We start from the raw sequence: 21,855 nt of genomic DNA, 5'->3' as shown, positions 1-21,855 counted from the left end.
AGGAAATATATTTCTTCCATTTTATGGAATTTTATTTCATCTAACCTGGCTGAACTTAAAAATGGCATGGGTGAGGTTTGGGGTTTTGTGTGTGTGTGTGTTGGGGTTTTTTGTTTGTTCTGTGGTTTTGTTGATTTTGTGGCAAGCAATAATGCTGCTTCAGGTAGGAGCTAAAATCTAGTATATAGCTTCGAAAGCTGTCTTGTTGCAAAGAAAAATATGTATTATGGTTTTAATTTTATGTTCTTACTAGAGACTAAGATTTTCACATGTAATATTCCTGACTGTTAGGACACAGAAAAATACTAAATGGAGCCAAGCAACAATTCTAAAGGCTTCATAAATGGTCTTTATAATTGTAGAAGAGAAGAAAACTGATGATTTGCCTCTATCTTTCACTTCAGGCCACCATTGCAAGTATTTTATCCTGTCTTGGTTTATATCATAAGCAATGATGCCACTAATAACTAGCAAGGCTTTGACTATTCAACATCCCTGTGTCAAGAAACATAATCGTCCCCATTTTTCCTTTATATTCTTTAATTTTTAGAGTTATTTTCCTTCCTTCTTCCTCACTCCTCATCTCTTTTTAGAGCTTTATGCCACTCAAATCTGTGTAATTCATTACTAACTGATTTGTCTGGCAATGACCAAGTTATATATTATTAGGTACTTAAATCTTGCCTGGTATTCTATTTGTGCCCTATTGATTTAATTATTCTTCACTGAAAATTTTCTAGACCCTTTATAAAGCAACTGAAATGCCTGATGTGTAATTGTGCCAGACTGACATACACTGTGATATACGCTGATATTGCTAGGTTGAAACTCAAATATGCAGTGTCGGTCTTCTTGTTAATTTCTATTCATTGTTATAATTAAGGCTTTTTAAAAATTACTGTCTCCCATGTATGTCCCTTCTTCTCTGCGCTTGTTTTAGGTTATAGTTCCCAGATGCATTCATTTATTCTGCCACTGAATCCATTTTATCATTTTCTGCCTATGTTTCTAAGCCATCTTGTGCTTGCAGCTCCTTCTATTTTAATATCGTCTGCAATACAGAAATTTGATCTCCCTTTCCAGATGGTTCATAAAGATGCCTATTTAGCCTGGAACTAGTCACAGGCCCTATGGTAGCCCATTAGACACCTGAACTCTTCAGCTGTATCACTCATCTGTCAGCCAGTGTTCAGCCCTGCAGATCAGTATCTCTTAATAAGTACAATGGCAGGAGGAATCATTTAGGGAAGAGAAATTCTATTCCCTCCAGCATCTGAGAAGCAGGAATGCCAAGCCAACCCCTCACTTTAAATTTCATTTATGTTCTGCAAATCTCAAAGATAAACCTCTTTTTCTTCAGTAAGAGTTAAGCCATTAATATCTTCTTCATCTGCTTCATCTTCCTTCTTAAACTTGACGTAGCGGTTTTCTTCTCAGCCTACTTAATCTGATGGCTCTGCCACCTTGGTAAGCTGTGTTCCAAGTTTACACCTTCGAATTCACTATTTACTCTGCAGTTATGCCTGTATAATCTAGATCAGAGTTCGCCCTTCAGGCCACTTCAGCTTTTACAGCAGCTTTCCAGTGAGGTCCCTGCTCCCAGAGCCATAGCTTTTAGAACAAGCAGAATATCACTTTTGTCACGTAAGGTGGGGGGAGGAGAGACTACATCACATTCTTATTTAGAGTCCTCTGGTATTTCATCATCCATTTCTGAATGGGTTCCAGTCAGACATTATGATGTTTGATTGTCTCCAAAGGCATGCTGAAGCTTATCTTCCTGACCTTGGTTTTCCTTCTGAGCCTTCTCTGCCTCATTGATTTTTGCCGTTTTTTTTTCCCCCAGAATCTAGAAGGATCTTCTCCTTTACCCATTCCTTGTAATTTCCTCACCTTTTGTTATTCCCAGCCTCCTTAGTGCAGGTTTGGAGGCCCCAACTTTCTGAATGAAGTAGTTTTCAGTTCCCCTTGTGCTGCTGAAGCAGTGCCAGCATTTTTAACCACAATCAAGGAGGTAATATTTAAAAATACTTGCAGTCTGGGTTTGTTTTTCTTAGTCCACTTTTTACAGGAGGTACATCTGCCATGCCGCAAGTACGCATGGCCTTTTGCGCTTTATGTGACCTGGAAGGCTATATTCAATTCTGGCTGAACACAGCCCAGAATCATCCATTCTGTTTTCTTTCTTTCAACAGAAGTTTTAAGCATTTTGCTTGCAGACTACTTTCTTCAAAAATTTATAAACATGTAGAAAAAAATACTACTTACATTGCCAATACATGATACATGTATAAAACATGTCACTGCTATAGGAAATTATGAACAAATACAATGTTTATGATGTTGGAATTCAGGAAAGCTCTGCTTCAGGATCACTTCCCGTGGTTTCCATACTAGGTTTTGTTACATGATGGATCTTCCTTTATTTGACCTTGAAAATGTTTCCTTTTGCAGAGACAGTTTGGTTAGAATTTGTTGTCTTGTTTGTAGCTGGATCAATTTTCACAGCAGTGTTTGTAGGTGAATCATTAATCATTTTTATTTTATTGTTTTCACAGAATGTTCTTGTTTTATTTATGCTTGAATGATCCTCAAAACAAGTTTGGTGTTACTCTTTCATTCCTGCAGAATGACAGAAAGTATTATCAGAGTTGCACTCTTTCTTAGTTCCAAGGACAGAATGTCATTTGGAGTTTATTCCTCCAATACTGTTAAGTCCGACACTGCTGGTAGCACTAGAAGAAGCATAGTTTGAGGGACTCCCTTATTAAGCCTTGTATATCAGTGCACTCTCATTAGAAGAATTCTGCAATTCGCAATTGTCAGAAGCATCCCATAAATTTATTCCCTGAGCCTTTCCATTGGCTTCAGTAAGACTTCATGTAAAAACACATTTGTGTTTGTAACACAGCATGATTCAGAATTTACAACTACTGTACTTTCCTAAATTTTGTTGTATGTATTCTACCTTACTTCATATAGATAGACATCTAATTTGGAATTTCTCTCTTGAAGTTTGTTTAGATTTCATCTTTACTTTTTGGCTAGAAATAATATTTTCAAAAAATTATTCTGTTTTTTTTTTGCGGTTCATTTCTGTGTGTACTCATAGTCGAAAACATACAGACTTCAAAATCACCAGGATAAAAAGATGTTAAAAGGCTCGCTCAGTCTTGGCTCGCCATAAGTACTAGTATACAGTATCAGTGGAGTGATTCATGCTGTCGTTAGTCCTTGTAATCTAACTTATGTAAAGGGAAATTATACATGAGTTTATATAAACTAAGGGATAAAATTAACAACAAAGTATGCAGCAAATTGTATTTTAAATGCTGCTAAGATGCATCTCATGACATAAAGTAAATATTATGCACTTATGATGGAATTTATACTGGTAATTTAATAGAAATGCTCAGTAGTAAATGTGTGGCTTTCAGAGCACTAATGTTTCTGACAAATTTCTAGCCTTTACACTTTCACTATAATTTCTAGGCATATCTCTAATCACAGGAATTAAAATTCCCCAAGCCTATCTTCTCACTGAATCCATTGCATCATAGAAAAGCTCTGTCCCTCTGGTGTGAACTATACAGGAATTTTAGCCAGTGTCACCTGTGCACTCATGATACAACTACCACCTTACTCTTCATGAAAGGACAGGTTTGAGCAGTAAGACTTCATGCACATTTTATTGGTATTGTTTCACCTCTGCCCATGTGTAGAGGTTACTTTCCCTTCCCCCCTAGATGGAGGCAACTGAAACTACTGGTACATTTCTTTGTTTCCTCTGTCTGTGAACTGCTTTGTACCATGCTTTGGAACCTCAACCCATTGAATGTGTTGCTTCTGTACTTCACTTTGTCACTCTGTTTAGGTAGCATGGAGTTCTTAAATTGTATTTGATTTACAGGGATCTGAGTACAACAGCCTTTCTAGAGTATGAGAGTTTAATTTCAAGTTCCATGACACATCAGGTAGTAAGGTGCCCCAGCATGGCCCGCGTAGTGGGAACATTGTCTATGGCTGGTACTCTGCTTTCTCATAGCCGTACAGGTGCAGGGCAGACAGAATCCCATATGTGAAAATAAAATACTGATTCTCCTCCTTCTATTTTTATATATTCCCTAATGCTTAGCTGGTTTCTGTATTGCTTTCTTGAGCAAACCTTCAGCAAACCGAGAGGGCTGTCTAGTGAGGCTGTCAACCCTAATGCAAGTCATACAGTAAAACTAAATTCTTTGATGTATCTCACTATGCTTGTTATATTTAGCTCTTGTAGCAGGGAGTATGAGTTGGAAAGCACTACTTGAGATGCTTTTAAATGCTATAAATCCAAAAGATGAAAAATTAATCTAAATACGAATTCTTTTTAAGTAACATACCCAAGGGGACTTGGTTCAGTTAGTGAATTTGCAGTAGGTTGTGCAGCTGTTCGTATACAGGTAGTAATCCAGATCACAGTTGATCACGTGTTATGATCCAATGATTGTTTGATGGTCTGAATGATAAGACTACAGAAGACTTTGTAACAGAAACTATTTAAAGTATTCAACTGAACTCTGTGCTTTTTTTTTAAAAAAAAAAAACAACTATTGAGGACCATGGCGTTCCAATGGGTTTGGATGTGATGGTTCAGAATTGTTTCTTTTCTCTTAATTACATTGGAACTTCAGTTTGAGTTTTCTCCATTCGACAATCTTCACTGAAGAATCTACATGAGAGATCTCTTATGAATGACAGCAGGACAGAAAAATTTTGAGCGGGAGTCAAGTCTTGTAATAAACCCACACAATCTATACGTTATACCATGTCTGAGTGAGGGGTGAATTCTGGTGCAGTGGTAACTCTGCTTAAAGATTTCTTTTCACTGCTGTATTCATAGCTGTATATTTGTATATTCTAGTATCTGTGAAAAGGTTGAGCTCATTGTAGCCTTCCCCTGGGTAGGGAATATTTAATGGGTTGTCTCTCATTTCTGCGTGCTTGCCTACCTTAATGAAACTGTCAGCAACCTAAGTTATCTAGCAGCTCTCTGCTCTTGTCGGAGGTTCAAAAGTTGGTAACAGTCACCCAATGGCAGACCTACATTCAAAGACCTTGACTATGTTTGGTTGCCCTAGGAAACCAACTGAAAATGAAACAAAACAGAACAACTCCACTCCTGCCAACAAAAGGATCTCAAAACCCCTATGTCCTTTATTTGTTGGCCTGAGAGACAGTCTGATACCTACATAAAGAATAGATTTTAAAGAATAGTACAGGTTACGTAGTAGAATCTCCTTAACTATTGTGAATGTGTAACACATTTCAAAACACACGCAGTTAAAAAGCACAAAGTGGTGTAAAACAGAGCCAAAGCCTATTCCTTACAAGAGATCTGTGTGAAAAGCACACAGCAATTAATTGCCACTGTGCTGAAGTGAAGAAATGCTCATTCATGCTGCAGACTGCCAGGATATCCAGTGAGTTACAAAAGCCCGCTTATACAAAGCACCCTACTTTCTCAAGCAAAACGCATTACAAAATTGTGTTCCCCAGCCTTGAGTTCTCTCTGCTGCCCTCCAAGTGATGAGTTTTGTCTTTCTCTCTGGGCTTCCCTTTGCTTGAAAGAAAAGTGGGTCTTAAATGAGAATCCTGTGTTAGTTATCAAGGCGTTTGCAGTTTTCACACAAGCTGGCAGGTCAAATTAAAACTCATGTGAATACAAGGCTTCCTCTCCTTGCTAGATTTGAACTCACATGACTTAACTTGAAGTAGAGGATGTATTTTCAGTTTTGATTAAGACACAGCTGCAATAAATGGCACGAGTTGTTGCCAGCCAAATAAGAATGAGGTAAACAAGTATGAGCCTGAGGTTCATAGTAATGAACTAATTTGTCTCTCTCTTTTGTTTAGTGATATGTGAAAATGCAGATTGTGAAAGGCCACTTCTCTAATACACAGCTAATATTAAAAGAAATAGAAGATTAAGGCCAATGCTTTGTCCTCAGTTACTGTTTTAGATGAAGAGCATTGGAGCAATTAGGCCAGTGACCCAGGGCAGTGTAACTTGGATTGGAATCTGGCCCCAAGCAACTTGTTCAGGGTCATACAGTCAGTGCTTTCATCTCTGAGGTCTGTTTTCTTTCATTGCTTGCCTTGGAGACATAGGCAATTCCACAGTCCCAGAAGCAGCTCTACTTGTTCATTCATCAGGAGAGAAAATCCTCATGCCATAAGAAGCTCCAGTTCCCTTCCTGCTCTGAAATCTGCCCTTTAGTAATCAATAGGGTGGAAGTCTGCTGAAAAATGTCACTCCCCTGTTTTCCAGCAAAATAGGACTAAGATAGCAGCCCTCCAAAAATACAGTACAAAATGAGTCTGAGCGCAGTCTGAAGTATGGCCAGGATTTCATAAGGAGGCATAGACACCTGACAAGATAGGCTTCTCCTGCCAATTGAATAAAGTACATGTGATAAACTGATCTGCTTTTATAGTAGTCTTTTTGATGTTGTTACTTGCTTTCAAAATCTGAAATTCCATGTAACTGAAGGTATGCATTATATGCAAATTATAGTATACATAAGTGGCTGTAAAGTTCATTTTAATTTTTAAATGACTTTTAAATTAAGCTAGAAGATGGCTTAGAGCTTTTTGCATCCCTTATTACCTTCTTTCCATTTCAGCATCTGAGAAATACTCATTTTAATTAAAATCTGTTTTTAAAATGCATCTTGTAGTCAACCCATGCTGAGAAGAGCCGCTTACCACCCATGCACTATAAGCTTGCTGTGCTGAACAAAATGGGAGTATTACTTTAATTAGTAGTAAATATTGTCATGGCTTAGTGTTTGTGGTCTACTATAATGTCCTGTTTGATTTCAAGAAGGTAGAATTGCAGTAGCCTAGCTTAAGTGATCAGAGGCATAAAAACTGATGGTGTGCCAGTAGGAGTTGCAGTGCAGATGTAGCTATTTTTGTCATGCTGCAATTCTCGTTCCACAGAAGGTTGCAGAGAAGCTTGTTTAGATTCAGTGTGATGAGGAATAGTAAAAAAAAAAATAAACCCACATCTTTAGTGTAAGCAGCCTAAGAGAACTTCAGTGGGAACAGTATATCAATATCAATGTTTTTGCTATATGAGCCACTCAGCAGACAGGATGAGGAGCAAGGTGCTCATGTTTGGTGGTGGTATTCATTCTCTGTTTCAGTTTATCTGGCCAATTCAGTTTACTTGGTTTTGATATCCATGGGTCATAAAAGGAGTTCCCACCGCTTCTCCTCAGTTGTCTACCACAAAGATTTGGTCAGGCCTTAGAGCATGTTAGGATCAGTAGATCTGCATATCTTAGGTAAGGGAAAAAGTAGGCATGATGGCATGTCAATTGAACCTTCTGGGCTAGGTGTTTTTTTAGCATCTTTCCCGGTCCTTAATGATGAAATGTGTACCTACATCACAACCTTCCAGCTGCACACTTTTATCTGATAATGTTATTCTTAATTTTTCATAATTTTCCCATGCATTTTTTTAACACAATGAAAATTAAATTCTGTGTGCACGCGTTTGTTTAGCTTAGCATTTTACTGAGAAAACACTCCTCAACTTATGAGTAATAAACATGTGCAAAGGAAAGAGGAAACACTGGGTAATAGGGGCTCAGCCTTGTGGAACACCAAGTACTTTACAGAAGCATAGGGACAACCAGTTTTCAGAAAAATGTTCTTTAAAAAATATCCACCAAGAGCAAGGGAAACTCTAAAAAGGTATGATTGTATCAACAAAAGCTTGCATCTGTTTCCATTTTAGTACTCAGTCTATCTGAAAGTCTAGGGTTTTGGCTGCTATTGACATTCTGAAAATGTGGTTTAGTTTTGAAAGAGTAAAGTATAAATACTAAATGCTTCTAAGACATCAGGATATCCAATAATAATGTAATCTTAGTGAAAGAATAAGGTCAGCCTTGCCATATTAGCCTTGGACCAGATTTTTAGTCAGGTTTTGTCCTACGCTTTGGGTTTGTGGAGATCATGTGTGCCTCCACTTTCAGCCATAGGTATGAATTATTAGATATTTACAGTCAAGTTTTCAGAAGCTCTCAAGTAACTCATCTTAAATCCTGTTGATTTCAGTAAGACTCTTCTAAATCATTTAGGTACTTCTGAAGATGTTACCAAGTGTTACTTAAATTTTTGCTTCAAGTAAAGAGGAGTCAAAAATCAAAGGAAGAATTAACACTAAATTGGAGCAATTGGCTGACAACAACAGAGGGCAACTCACAGTGATATAACTGAACTTTCTTTATAGTAATAAGAGGAAACAATTATTTTGAGAAGTTAGTTTAATGATGCAATGTAATGCATTATTTATTTTTAATTAAAATTAATCAAAATACAGTTATTGAATAACTTACCTTTAATTGCAGTTAGCAAGATAGAAATCCATCCACATTCAAGATTAAATGGTCCTGAGATGTTTGATCCTATTAGTGCTTTCAGAAATAATAACGTGGGAATAAGTGAAAAACTCTGAAGTATATGCAGAGAAATTATTCTGGAAAGTTGATACCTTTGAAAGTATCAGTCTAGAGGGTATTTATGAGTCAGATGTAGATTTTTTTTTACTTTAGGAGTTCAGAAACTAGCTGCAGTGTCATACTTCATTTTTCCCCCCTGTTCTTTTCCTTGTTTCTCTCTATCAGGAATCTTACAAATTATCAGAGGTTGCTGCTGCATCATCTGAATCATCAGAAATGATGAATGTAATTTTGGAAATAATTAGAAGGGGTGGCTTCGGCTAGCTCTTAACTTCTATGACCTCCCTCCCCAGCCTCTGAAAAGAATTTAGACTCATCCAGGGCAAAGTTAAATATGAGAGCTAACTGCAGGTACTCAGATTATCTGGTTTAGGACACTGTCTTTCTTCACTGAGTGGTAAGTGAGCCTGAGGATTCTCACTGCCTAAAGTTGACGTTGGTCTTTGTTATTATTTTCTTTGTTCTTAGCATAGTAAGAGTATTGTGGTTTCCACAGCAGTATATCATATCAGTGTTGCAGAGGAACATTGTTGCAAGTCATATATATAAAAAATCTTTTGGAAAGTAGCCTTTGCTTTTGAATTAGAGGATGCATGTTTTGTATAAAATGTATTCCAGGTAGAGTACATTTGTTCTCCATGTGAGATGGAGGAATAATTGAGTGCAAAACTAGATGATCTGGAGACTGATCAGTACTTTACATAGGCATAATTTTGGTTACCCTCTCTGCTGAAAGAAATGGCTGTAGTAAAGGCAAAATTGTGCTCACAGACAACAGTTGTGTTCTCTTTGTTTTGCAATGTGGAATATTCCTGCTGAAGTCAATGGTAGATTAGTAGGAAACAGCTAAATTAAGTCTTGAGTTAAAATCAAGTAACAAGAGAATCTGAACGTATATGAACGTTTCAGAAACACTCAGTAAATACAGATATACATATTATAGTTGTACATTGGTCAGAGTGCACAGTATCTTACTAGAAAATGCACAACAGTAGTATCAGACATGGGGAAGAAATGGGGAGAAGATTTAGATTTAGAGGGGTTTATCCCTCTAAAGGGATTTATAGAGACAGGCATTTTCTCTTTATCTGATGTAGGAATTGGTTTTGCAAGGACATTTATTTAGAAACTATTCTTGAATGTGCTTTTAAAAATATAAAAATCTGTATTGGGAGTTAGTGTACCATGATTGTGGGGGTGAGGAGAGAGACATTTAAGAGTCTGAAACTATTCAGTCTCTTATTTGTACATGAAAAAAAGCACAAAGTGTGAATGTTACTTAAGTGGTTATGGATAGCAAGTTGAACTTTGAAATAGAATAGCTATCCTGGAGCTATTTGTTATGTGGCCTAACAAATAACACCCTTTCTTTGATAGTTTTGCAATTGTTATTGTATTTGTATTTCCTCTGTGTGATCAGTCTCTTTTGAACAAGGTGTTGTGGTGAACATTGAAATTCTTTATATTCAGGTTAATTATTTGCTTGGTAGGGACATATTGTCCTGTAAAACAGTTTTATGTAGCTAGCAATTGGACAGGGACCAGTTCATTCCAAAGCTTAGTTATTTTTACTTAGTTATATTTAAAGTATGAAGCTCATATGTAATTTCCTGTCATTTTCAATGGCTATACAGAAAGAAGAATTCTCCTTTCTATCGATTTTTTTCAGGAAATACAATGCCTCCACAGTAAGTTGGAGAGCTTAGTCTGAATTACAGCACTCAAATATTGTTAGTCTGTATAAGTTTTATAGAATTACAAACTTAATATTTCACCTCTGTAGAGCTGATATATGACCAATTAGCTGAATTATCAAGACAAGGAAAGGCAGAAATTTCCATTTCAGAAGGTGTAAAGATGTCTCTGTTCCTTTCATGGGAGTTACTGTTTCTACTTTATCAGTTGTTTTCAATTGTTATATCTGTATCTAGTAAGAGGATTTCTTATGTCATATCTGTATGATCTTTGTGAAGTTGATCCCCCTTTATCAAACATATCTACTTCAAAAGGTCATAGCTAATGTCTCTCATTTGACATACATGTCTCTCATGTATTGAAAAAGTTAACTTGTGAAAAATGCTTTCTTTTACCTAATGTATATATTTTAAGATCTCCAAAAGGAGACATTTCAAAAAAAAGTGATTTGTATCACAAGGTTTTGTTCGGCTTCTAGTGTGTTTATTAAATGTGCTATTTGTATCTGTGTATAAGGTAAACCTGATCTTCTGGGGTCTCAAAAATTGCTTCACCTTACAGTTTATTGCTTTATGCCTCTCAAGCTTATGTACATATCTTTTGATTTTCAGATACCTTCCCAGAATGTGTTAAGGATCCAGTGTTAGCTTCTAATACTGTGCTATCTGGGTACAGTTTCACCTTGCTTATTTTCTGTCTCACAAACCCTAGCCACATTTCCCTTATCAAACTCCTAGGTTTTCATGGAGCTGACATTTTACAGAAATAATTGCAGGGGTTAATATCTCGCGTGTCTCTCTACAGACAGTACAGAGCAGCACTTTGCACTATGTTCTGCATGACAACAGCCCAGATAAACACCAAACTACATGCACCAGATGAGTGAAATTACATCAGTGTGGGAGAATATTGCAGTGACATAGAAGTGGCATAATGACTGTTCCCCTGGCTTTCCTTTTCCAGTTGATGGTTGTGGGATATCACAAAGGCTTCCTTGTGCTTTTGGCATTCCCAGTTAGTTCAGTAACTTCCAGGTATCTCACCTCCCATAAAAAATTGCAGCAACCTAAAGGCTTCCAGGAAGTCCTTTAGCACCAACAGCCAGAGTTTGGATGAATGGAACAATTACAACTGAATCTAGTTGTCAGGTCACAGATCAGTGTTAGAGGTGGAGATTCTTCAGAAGCTTGGCATAATACACAGGCTTAGTGTTCTATACTGCCTGCATAGATAGTACCCCTGAAATAGAATCATAGAATCATAGAACAATTAGGGTTGGAAAGGACCTTAAGATCATCTAGTTCCAACCCCCCTGTCACGGGCAGGGAAACCTCACACTAAACCATGTCACCCAAGCTCTGTCCAACGTGGCCTTGAACAATGCCAGGGATGGAGCATTCACAACCTCCCTGGGCAGCCCATTCCAGTGCCTCACCACCCTCACAGGAAAGAATTTCTTCCTTATATCCAACCTAAACTTCCCCCATTTAAGTTTCAACCCATTACCCCTTGTCCTGTCACTGCAGTCCCTAATGAAGAGTCCTTCCCCAGCATCCCTATAGGCCCCCTTCAGATACTGGAAGACTGCTATGAGGTCTCCACACAGACTTCTCCAGGCTGAACAGCCCCAACTTCCTCACCCTGTCTTCATATGGGAGGTGCTCCAGTCCCCTGATCATCCTCGTGGCCCTTCTCTGGACTTGTTCCAGCACTTCCAGGTCCTTTTTCTGTTGAGGACACCAGAACTGCACACAATACTCCAGGTGAGGTCTCACAAGAGCAGAGTAGAGGGCCAGGATCACCTCCTTCGACCTGCTGCTCACACTCCTTTTGATGCAGCCCAGGATACGGTTGGCTTTCTGGGCTGCTAGCGCACACTGAAGCTGGCTCATTGACCAACACCCCCAAGCCCTTCTCTACACTGCAGGTCTGCTCTGAATCTCTTCTCTGCCCAACCTGTAGCTGTGCCTGGGATTGCTCCGACCCAGGTGTAGGACCTTGCACTTGGCATGGTTAAACTTCATAAGGTTGGCATCAGCCCACCTCACAAGCGTGTTGAGGTCCCTCTGGATGGCATTCCTTCCCTCCAGGGTATCAACTGAACCACACAGCTTGGTGTCATCGGCAAACTTGCTGAGGGCACACTCAATCCCACTGTCCATGTCAGCGACGAAGATGTTGAACAAGACCGGTCCCAACACTGATCCCTGAGGGACACCAGTCGTTACTGGTCTCCAGCTGGACATTGAGCCATTGACCACAACTCTTTGTGTGCAGCCATCCAGCCAGTTCTTTATCCACCAAGTGGTCCATCCATCAAGTTGATGTCTGATTGAAATACGTGCTTGGTATCACATAGGTTTCCATATTTCCCCCCCCCCCCCCCCCATCACAAAGCCATTTTTGATCATACAAATGTCAAAAGATCTCATTTTTTGAAAGTGTGTTGAACTGTTTTCTTTCTTGTTCTGCTAGTGGTATGTTCAGAGAACAGCCGGTCTTCAGACAGACTTTGAGTAGGACCTCTTATTTACTTTAACTTTTGTCTAGCAAGTTTTAATTAAGCTTTAAATAAGTGCCTTGACTTTAAAAGTATTGACATTTCTGTATCTTAATTAGATTCTTGGGAATTATTAGATTACATGACTTTTAACACTATGTTTACTTGAAATCTCTAAATACAGGCATGTCTTCTGGAAAATTAAACTGAGTTTTTTAACAGTTGTTTTTTTTGCAAATCATTGTGAAGTCGAAGTTTAAGAAACTGCTGTCCTCAAGTATTAGTTGTCACCTCGTCAGCTGAAAATGTGGTAGCTAAACTAGTGAGCTCTTAGGATGTTTCACTGTAACTTACAGCCATCACTACCAAGCATTCCACTGTTTGCGTTGTGTTTTGTTTTAAATCTAGACTGTGTTAAGTGCAAAGAGTGCTATCCTCAGATAAAGAAACTTCTTAATAGCAACCATTTCAGATGCAAGGACAAGCATGAGATTTACAAATTGACAGTCTAAAATGCCTTCATGGTTTTATGAATCCTTTGAGAATGTGTTTTCTCGAATGTGTTTTCATCCATGGCAATGGTTTGGCAGCTCAGGAGGGGCATAATAGTGATTTTTGAATGTCTGCCCCAGGAGGATCAGAAGTTCATGTTTCCCACAACATGACGCTAAAGACACTGAAGTTTCATTCCTGAGTACAAAAAAAAGGAACCAAATGATTTGTCTTGGTCCATACAACTGAAGATGCCCAATGAGGCAAGCCTATTTATACATGTTGAGGAGGGTTCATAATGTGTTTAAATTTTAAATGTTAAGTTACACTTCATTAAGCTGATGCAATTTGCATCTTGAGGGACAGAAGGACAAAGCATTAGCAGGAAACACAACTGACAAGAGATTTTAAATTATGCAAGGAAAAGCTATTTTACTGTTTCTTCTCCTTTCTGTTGGTTGTTCTCTTGGCGTGTTTGGGCTCAGTAAGATAAAGCACATTTACCTCACTTCAGAGGTGTGCAACTTTCCACCACTACTTAGGACAGCTCTGATTTTGGTGGCATGAGGGTTCAAACAGACCCCCTTTCTCCCCATTTATTCCAAATCTGGTTAGATATTTACATTTTTTTTCCACATACAAATTGAGTAAATTATTTTTGTCCAGATATAGGACAAATAGCTGATTTGGTTGAATCTAGACCCCATGAAGGGGAAATAGCTATCTGAAAAGCCTTCGTATATTACCTTGGTCATTTCCCCTAGTATTCAAGTCTAAATTGCAAAAAAAAAAGGTAATATTTTACAGCTATATTTTGTCATCCAGGATTACTGAAGGGATGCTTTCACAGCTCCAGCAGAGAGAAAAGGATTTTACCTGGCGCTGCCTTCTAATTTCTCCAGATTTGATGGACATCACTGCAGTTGAATGAATATTTCACAAGTTTATTTCACACTGAGTAGAAGCAATCACACTTATTATGGCTGAAATATCTGTAGTTTTTCCTCTGATGATGGATGGCTATTATGTCATTGTATTCAGTCATTGCAGGTTCTGTATTCTGTGAATTTGTTTCTTGACTGCTGGATAATTTTTCATGCTTGCATAGTTCAGCAAGCTACATGGTTAAAGCTGCAAAAGGTGATGTATTAGTGTTATGGATGGAGTTAGGAAATAGGGTGTGATTTTATTGCTGAATACAAATTGCATGAGTTCTGAATACTTAGGAGTTCTTGAGTTCTACTGCAGTGTGTCTGGTATACAACCTTTCAGCATGAGACCGTATTTCTAATGTTTCCAACTAAATAATAACATTTGAACTATGGGATGTCTGTATAGGGATTGTATATTTTCATTAAATGCATATCATACTGCTGCAGTTAATTTTTTTCCATTATTAATGCTCAATAGCAGGAATGTGTTTGCCAAGGTAATATGAATCAAAACTTCTATAAGCAAGGTCAGAGGAACCCAGAAATGTATTATTTTATTTACCTGGTTTCATAAAACTCACTTCTGTGAGCTGTAAGTATGCTTAGAGGGTAGATTACAGACTAGCCCTTTCAGTATTTCTTTTGTGGATAACTAAGAGTTTGTATATGAAATTAAAAATCAGTAGGCACATACTCCCTTGCCCTGCTGTGAAGTTGCGTGGTTTTAGAACTAAGGGATAAAAAATGAACAAGTATTCTAAACTGATAAAAATTTGTGATTGCGAATACCCAGTAAGTACCAATCAGAGGGTGTGTTAAGGTTCTTTTCACCATCCTTCCACTGCTGCAGATGTAAGGGTTCAACTTGTTTTGAGTGATGAGGCAAACTAAAAAAACCCCATCATCCTTTTCCAGATCTTTTCAGTGTGGACTTAACAAATTCCAAGTCATCGTTTGTCGCCAGTAGTGACAGATGAAAGCCACGAATTTTCAATGGGAATTTTCTGCCTTCCCCCCCCCCCCCCCCCCCACTTCAGAGATAATTTATGTAAGCAGAAGTTATAATGCAGATACTAAATTAAGTGTGTCTGTGTGTATATAAATAAAATTGGTTTGCTATCCATTTGCCAGCATTTTGGCTCAGCTGCAGCAGTGAGTATCATAACTGCTTTAAAATTCATTAGACAATTTAACTTGAAATTTAACTCTGGATATGGCAGAGAGAGATAAGCCTGTGAATAGGAGCATAAAACATTAATCCTGCAGTTCTCCAGCTGATCTCAATAAAGCTGGCATGTTGTATTTATTCTTTGGCTTTCAAGAAATTTAGTCTTTCACTTCCAGTGTGACCTATGCACACGTGAGTGGTCTTTGTCTTCCTATTACACGGGTCAAGAATCATTGGACCCTTTCACTTGTTCTAAAGGTGAACTGTTTTGTGGTTTTTTTGTTAAATTAGAGGTGTTTCTGCAGCACACAGGGGTGACATGCCTAGTATTTTTGGCAGGGGAGACCAGGTTTGTCTGACTAGTAGTTCTTTCTGCCCAAAAGACCTGAAAACAGTGACTCTATACAGTCCCACTGTGGCTTCCAGTGTTAAAGCAGCATGAATGTGCACAATGAAATGGCCATTTTAACTGGACGCTATTTTATTTTGATATGCAGCTGTTCAGAGCAGCATTTTCTACACCACTTTCATGTTCAGTTTTTGTCTGTGTTGTGATGCTTCATCAAAGAAAGATCAATTTAGCTTCAGTGAAGTGGCAAAGTGATGAACATGAAAGCAGCCAGATCTAAGTCCTTCTCCACATAGTTTCACATCCATATCAGCTGGAGTTTTTGAGTGCTTTAGGGAAACTATATGCTGGTTTTGAGTAAGTTCAGCTGCTCTTTCTGTTTTCAGTAGAGATCCTGTTTCCTGGTGTTGATCTATTCTTTAAGTTGATCCTGGTATAAAGAAGTGTCTTGAAGTGGATATGCTTTCCGGTATGAAAACCAGTTCAAAATGCTCACCAAACCACAAGCGGAAAAAAAGGCAAGGTACAAATGTGTTATCTCTTAGTCAGTTATATCTGTCAGGTTTTGATCTCCATGACACTTACAGTACTCTTACAACACCCTTGAAGTCTCCAGTTTTAACTAGCAGGTAGTCTGCTAAGCAGTGTTTTGCAGCAACCAGCATTTTTAAGTGGTTTGGATGACAATACTATCACACTCTAACTGAACCCCCACTTGAACACCAAACAGTATTTTCTTAAACACCTGACTTCCAAGTTTAGCTCAAAGTTAACCTTGTGCTATTGAAAGTTCTGCCTGTTCTTACTATTTTGACTTATAATATGTAACTGTGTATTGTAGTAGTTGTGATGCTTTTATAATATTGATAAACTCTAATGGAAATATTCAGCATTATGTGCTTGTTATAAATGGTGTACATATATTATCAGACTGGATAGGATATTCTTACTCTCTGTGCTATCCTGTCATCTTAATTAGGGTGCAGTGATATTAAGCCCTCTATTTCACATTTTTATGTCATATTGCGGTACATCTCAGGACAGAATGCTGTTCCTAACATTGGAAAGCACTAGTTTTTTCAGAACCCACATTCCAGTTAGAGCTTATGCTCTACAAGAGAATGCTTCTTCAAAAATTCTTGGTGGTCTGAGTGCTAGGGTGTCTGCTGCATGGGTAAAGCTGATCACTGTATGTTTGGTTCCCAGGATCAGTCAAATCTAAGAAAGGAGGAGCGTACTCTGCCCTTTTCTATCTTGTTCCCATGCAATGGTATACCGGTTGGTATTCGAAAGTCACCATTACCAATGCTCACTGAATCATCCTCCTCCTTATTAGTACTATGTATCATTATCAGGTTCCTATTACTGCATGTCAACTTAACGGATTCTGACATGCAGGACAACACAAATATGTATCAAAATAGAAGTATGCATTACAAATATCACAGATATTTCGTATTTTAGATAGAAGGGAAACCAGAGTATTGCTTGCTAGTGATGATTGTGTTGTATTTTACTTTCTTGTTTAATATTCTGTTTATATTCTGTTTGTATTTAGAAATGTGTGAAATTATTTTTTTCACTCTCAAAGAGCTTTAAATGCTTCAGGGAAGTGTTTATCTTGGATTTTGTTCCACCGTAAAGAAAAGGATATCTTAGCACTTAGTAATGCGAGTGGTTTTGTTTTCTTAGACTGATATTAAAATGTTGCTAAGGATTACCCAAAGATTTTCTGCTAGACATTTACTTAAACTATTATTCATTTCTTAAGCAACAAAATTAAAAGGATCAGGGGTGCAGACATCTAAAGGTGTATGCCAGCCATCAATTCCAATAAATGTACAGAAGACAATACCTATTTACAGAAGCACTTTTGCTCCTGAAAAAAGTCTTTTTTCATATCTGTTACTTGTTGTCAATGGTTATTTCTGCTTTGCAAATGTGTCCTGAAGCTTAAACTACTGTGGCTCTGTGTAACTTGACTAAGGCACATAGGTATGGAGTACAGAAGGTCACTTTTGGGGAAAAGAAGTTGCGCATTAACACATGGTGGATATATGTGGCTTGGATTTCCTAACTGCATGCCTGTTCAGTTACTTGGTGTTCTGGGATCCAAGTCTGTCCAGCTCTCCAGGTCTGAGAACTGCAGCAGCATCACTCTGTTCTCTGCTTAAGCACAGACCCTTGCTCCTAGGCAAGTGATCATATGTAACCCTTTCAGTGTACTTAGTAGAGGTTTGAGTCATTTTTCAAATAAAAAATGGTTATAAAAGAAAGCAGTGCCATTTTCTCCCTGCTGGCTTCCTGAAGTCTCACGTTGGGAAAAGCATTTACTGTGTATTTTATATGAACAGGAAGCTTTCAGTAATGACTGCTGTTTCTGCATCTACAGCAGCCAGTCCAGCTGTTGATAATGTCATTGTGGATGGCACAAATAGGGTAGGATTTTAGCAAGACTGTGCACTCTCTGACTTTGATGTTAGTTAAGAAGTAAAGAAAAAAAAAGGTGATAGGATGTGTAAAAAATAGGTAACCTGTTGGATGTAAAGGCACAAAATGGAACAGGAAACAGAGAAGTGTTATTTTTGGTTCTTGAAATCATGAGTAAAATTACTTTCTTCAGAATACTAGCTGCAAATCTGTGGATTTTGCAAACTCTATGATTGAATTTCACATGTCCATGAGAATTTTGAACGAGGCTAACGTTAATATTCCTGCATTGAGGCGTTGGTGTAATTCTTTGACAGAGCATGTTGGGAGGTTGAAATGTCCCTAATGTTTCCAAGTCAAATTTTTATATTATTAGTGACCAGATTCACCTTCTGTGTCCAGGTTTTCATCAGTTATGGTGGAAATATAAATAGTATGTTTTTCTGTAATTAGATGTGACTAAAAACAATCCTGACAGTGTGTTGCCTCACGTCTCTGCATGAGCTTCCTGTCTTCCTCATCCAGACAGATTTTGGAACCTTTCTTTCTAACACAGGCTTTAGTCTTGTTTTTCTCCTTTGTTTCTTTATAATCTTATCTATGTTTGACTTTTTATTCTTTTTTGATGCTGTGTTTCTTTACCCCTTCTCTTACATCATCTTCGGTATTTTTTTCCTTTTTACCCACTCATTTTTCTCATATTTTTGCTTTTTTTAAAAATTGTTTATTCACTTTTGACTTGTGTCTTATGTAGTACAATATCACCTAATGTTTCTGAAGTTTAATGTTCATGGAATGCTCTACTACAAGGTAGCCTTGGGAACTAAGGGAAAACCTAGTTTTAGAACCTGTGATGCTTTTTGGGGTCAGTGGTTATTTGTTCATCTGCCATATGCCTTTAGAAAAATTAGAAAAAAAATCCCAAGAACACTGCAGGATCTCAACTGGGCAAACAGAATAGAAAGAATAGACCAGAAAATGAAACGGGTGTGTATGTCCCTTTTACTGTGGCTCAACAAGGTGAGCAATGTTAATTGTTTCATTGTGAAGGATACAGTACTTTATGTATACGTGTACGTACATATGCCATCTATAAATCTTGAAGAGATTGGGTTTACTTTGTTCTTGAAAAATAGATTTAGGATTAATATGATTTCTATTTATATTTATCTCACTGACAGGTACAGATAGGGCCATTATATGAACTGTGGATGTTGCTGCCATCTTAATAAAATGCTGTAGGACCAGATAGCTTCAAATGTTTTTTATTCTCAAACTGCAGCTGCACACAGTTGTGATATTAACCAGTCTCTGCAGCCTGCTTAGATGTTATTAGTGCTTATTCACGTGAGGAATTTCATCCCTTTCCAGCATTTTCCATCACTGACATGGACACTTGCATAATTGTAACTCATAGTTGCTTCTGAGTACCACCTATGAGCCTTTGTTGAAGGCTGCTCAGAAATGGGATTGTATCGGAACACAGAAAGCATATACCTAATAGTTCTTTGAATGAACAAATTGTGCTTTTTTTTTTATGCAGGGAATAAATCACAAGATAGTGGGATTGCAGAGATGGAGGAACTTCCAGTGCCACACAACATCAAAATAAGTAACATCACATGTGATTCCTTCAAGATTTCTTGGGACATGGATTCTAAATCCAAGGACCGTATTACTCATTACTTCATTGATCTCAACAAGAAAGAAAACAAGAATTCCAACAAATTTAAACACAAGGTAATTTTCGTTTTAAAATCTCGAGTTTAAATAGCTGAATCTCAGTGTTTTATTAACCTTTCAAAGGCAAACCATGAGAGACACGTATTGGACATCCAGCAAAGGTGGGTTTTGACAATCTGATCGACTGTTTACTTTTTAACTCTGAATATCTTCTCCATCTCTAGCCTGTGTACACACAGATGCATTTATTTCAAATAAAACTGAATGTTACCTTTCCCTTCTTCATTTGAAAACAGTTTTTGTGACTGTACAATGTATTGCAAGACAGATATTTTTATTCCTGACTAGTTCTTAATCAGTATTTAAACAATTTATGTGTTTTGTGCCTGTCCTTGTTCAGCGACAGACTCATGAAAGCAACACATCTTTTCAACAGAAGAGTCACAAATTCTAATGCACTTCTAGAAGGCTTCCAGCAATTTTAGGTTGTAGCATTCAGCACTGTGACCTGAATATTCATCTGTCCTCTTTCCTCAAGCCACTGATGCAGGGACATACTGAATGCACTGCAGAATCTGTACTTATCAAGCCCAGCAAAATTTGCTTTGACCTCACAATAGTTGAAATGCTGACATATCCATGGAAACATGGAATGAGATAGATAGAAGATTAAACAACACAATCATCTGCAAATTTAAAAACTATTTTGGCAATATCTCTAAAAGCTAAGGTTTGCCAAGGCACAAATGCCTTTCATTTTATTAACCTACATGGGTTTTTCTAATTCATGTGCAAACTGGTGTAAAGTTGTAAAATTTGGTTTTGTATAAAGTGGAGCCACCTTGGCAGATTAAAACCTGTATACACTTCAAAACCTGTATCACAGCGATGAGACTAGTGTTAAAATGTTTGCAAATATATAAAGTATATTCAGCATACTCAGGGTATGCACAGCTTTATTATTTAAGACTATTGTTGTATCTGTGAAGGAGGAGTTTTCTATTGGTAGTAGTGTGCAAAGACTAAAATTTTAATAAGGCTTTGTCTTTTTCCCAATGCAGTTTGCATACCTCCTTTCTTTTTTTAAGACATTCTTCCCATGTAATAGGAAATGAGATATTCAGGTATTCAGCAGAACCAGGACTAGAACCTGGGTGTGCTGAGTTCCCAAAATGTGTCCTGAGAGCAGACTTGGAAAAGAGAAGGGTAAGATGAAATGGAAGAAAGTCAAAGCTGAAAAATAAAAGCTGCTGCTTTGGCAATGAAAAGGAACTGCAAAGCAGGCATCTTTTCCCAAAGAGGAGAAGAGGTTGTGTGACTTGTGTATTAGTTACTCAGTGCTTGCAGGTTGTTCTTATTGCCATCTAGGTACTTTCAGAGTTGTCTGGTGGGTGCTGGTGATGGAGAAGCCATTTGCTGCACCAGAATCCCTGCTGCCCTTGAGCTGGCATGTGACCTCCTTTGCACTTCTTTGGGGGCTCAGCCAGGAATGAGAGCTGAGCAGAAAAGAGATGAAGAAATGGAGAATCCCCAGAGGAATTCCAACATGAACATTTGAACATTTTTTTCTGAGGTCAGGGACCTGAAAAAAAATAAAATTAAATAAAGTGTTTGCTTAGAAAAAGAGCAACAAAATAAGAGTTTTGAAAAGCATCATATCTGCCCATCCTCCACAGCTGTGCAAGAGATAAAACCCTCTGCCCTCTGTTTAATATGGGGTTAAGTAGTCAGCCCCTTTTTTGGTACATTTGAAGAGTTTCCTGATACACAGCTCAAAGGTAAGGCTTTGATGCATGGGGGCAATGAGGCTTTTAATATTACATAAAAACTGGCGAAATTTATGGGGGGTAAAGCCATCACCAGTGTGTGGGCACAGAGACCTGACCCTATTGGAGGCAGTTTTTAACATAGCCAAAGAAAAGATGACAAGAAGACTAATGATTTTTACTGTCACAGCTGTTGACAGAATTAGCAGTAGCAAATTCAGTCCAGTGGGATGCCTTTGCAAGGCAGTTCCAGGGTGGCAGCTTTAAATGTCATTTGGGAGTTCTTTTATTTTCCCTTGTAATTTTTCCCAACTGTTATTTGATTTA

The 21,855-nt window shown here is 37.9% G+C and overlaps 1 protein-coding gene across 2 annotated transcripts in view; it reads left to right on the top strand.

Moving 5' to 3' along the window:
- The window catches only part of PHYHIPL (phytanoyl-CoA 2-hydroxylase interacting protein like), a 58,831-nt gene that overhangs the window by 29,655 nt on the left and 7,321 nt on the right, over positions 1 to 21,855 (top strand). For both annotated transcript variants that reach the window (XM_061449211.1, XM_061449202.1), the window contains exon 2: positions 19,623 to 19,819. In XM_061449211.1, coding sequence (XP_061305195.1) covers positions 19,655 to 19,819 — 165 coding nt within the window. In that variant the 5' untranslated portion in view covers positions 19,623 to 19,654. The remainder of the gene's footprint in view (positions 1 to 19,622; positions 19,820 to 21,855) is intronic.

This window comes from Pezoporus flaviventris, unplaced genomic scaffold, assembly GCF_033815535.1.
Source record: "Pezoporus flaviventris isolate CSIRO_AGI_PZ_B2104156 unplaced genomic scaffold, CSIRO_AGI_Pfla_v1 ptg000001l, whole genome shotgun sequence".
Taxonomy (NCBI): domain Eukaryota; kingdom Metazoa; phylum Chordata; class Aves; order Psittaciformes; family Psittacidae; genus Pezoporus; species Pezoporus flaviventris.
The sequence above is the reverse complement of the archived record's forward strand: the minus strand, read 5'-3'. Positions and strand labels throughout refer to the sequence as shown.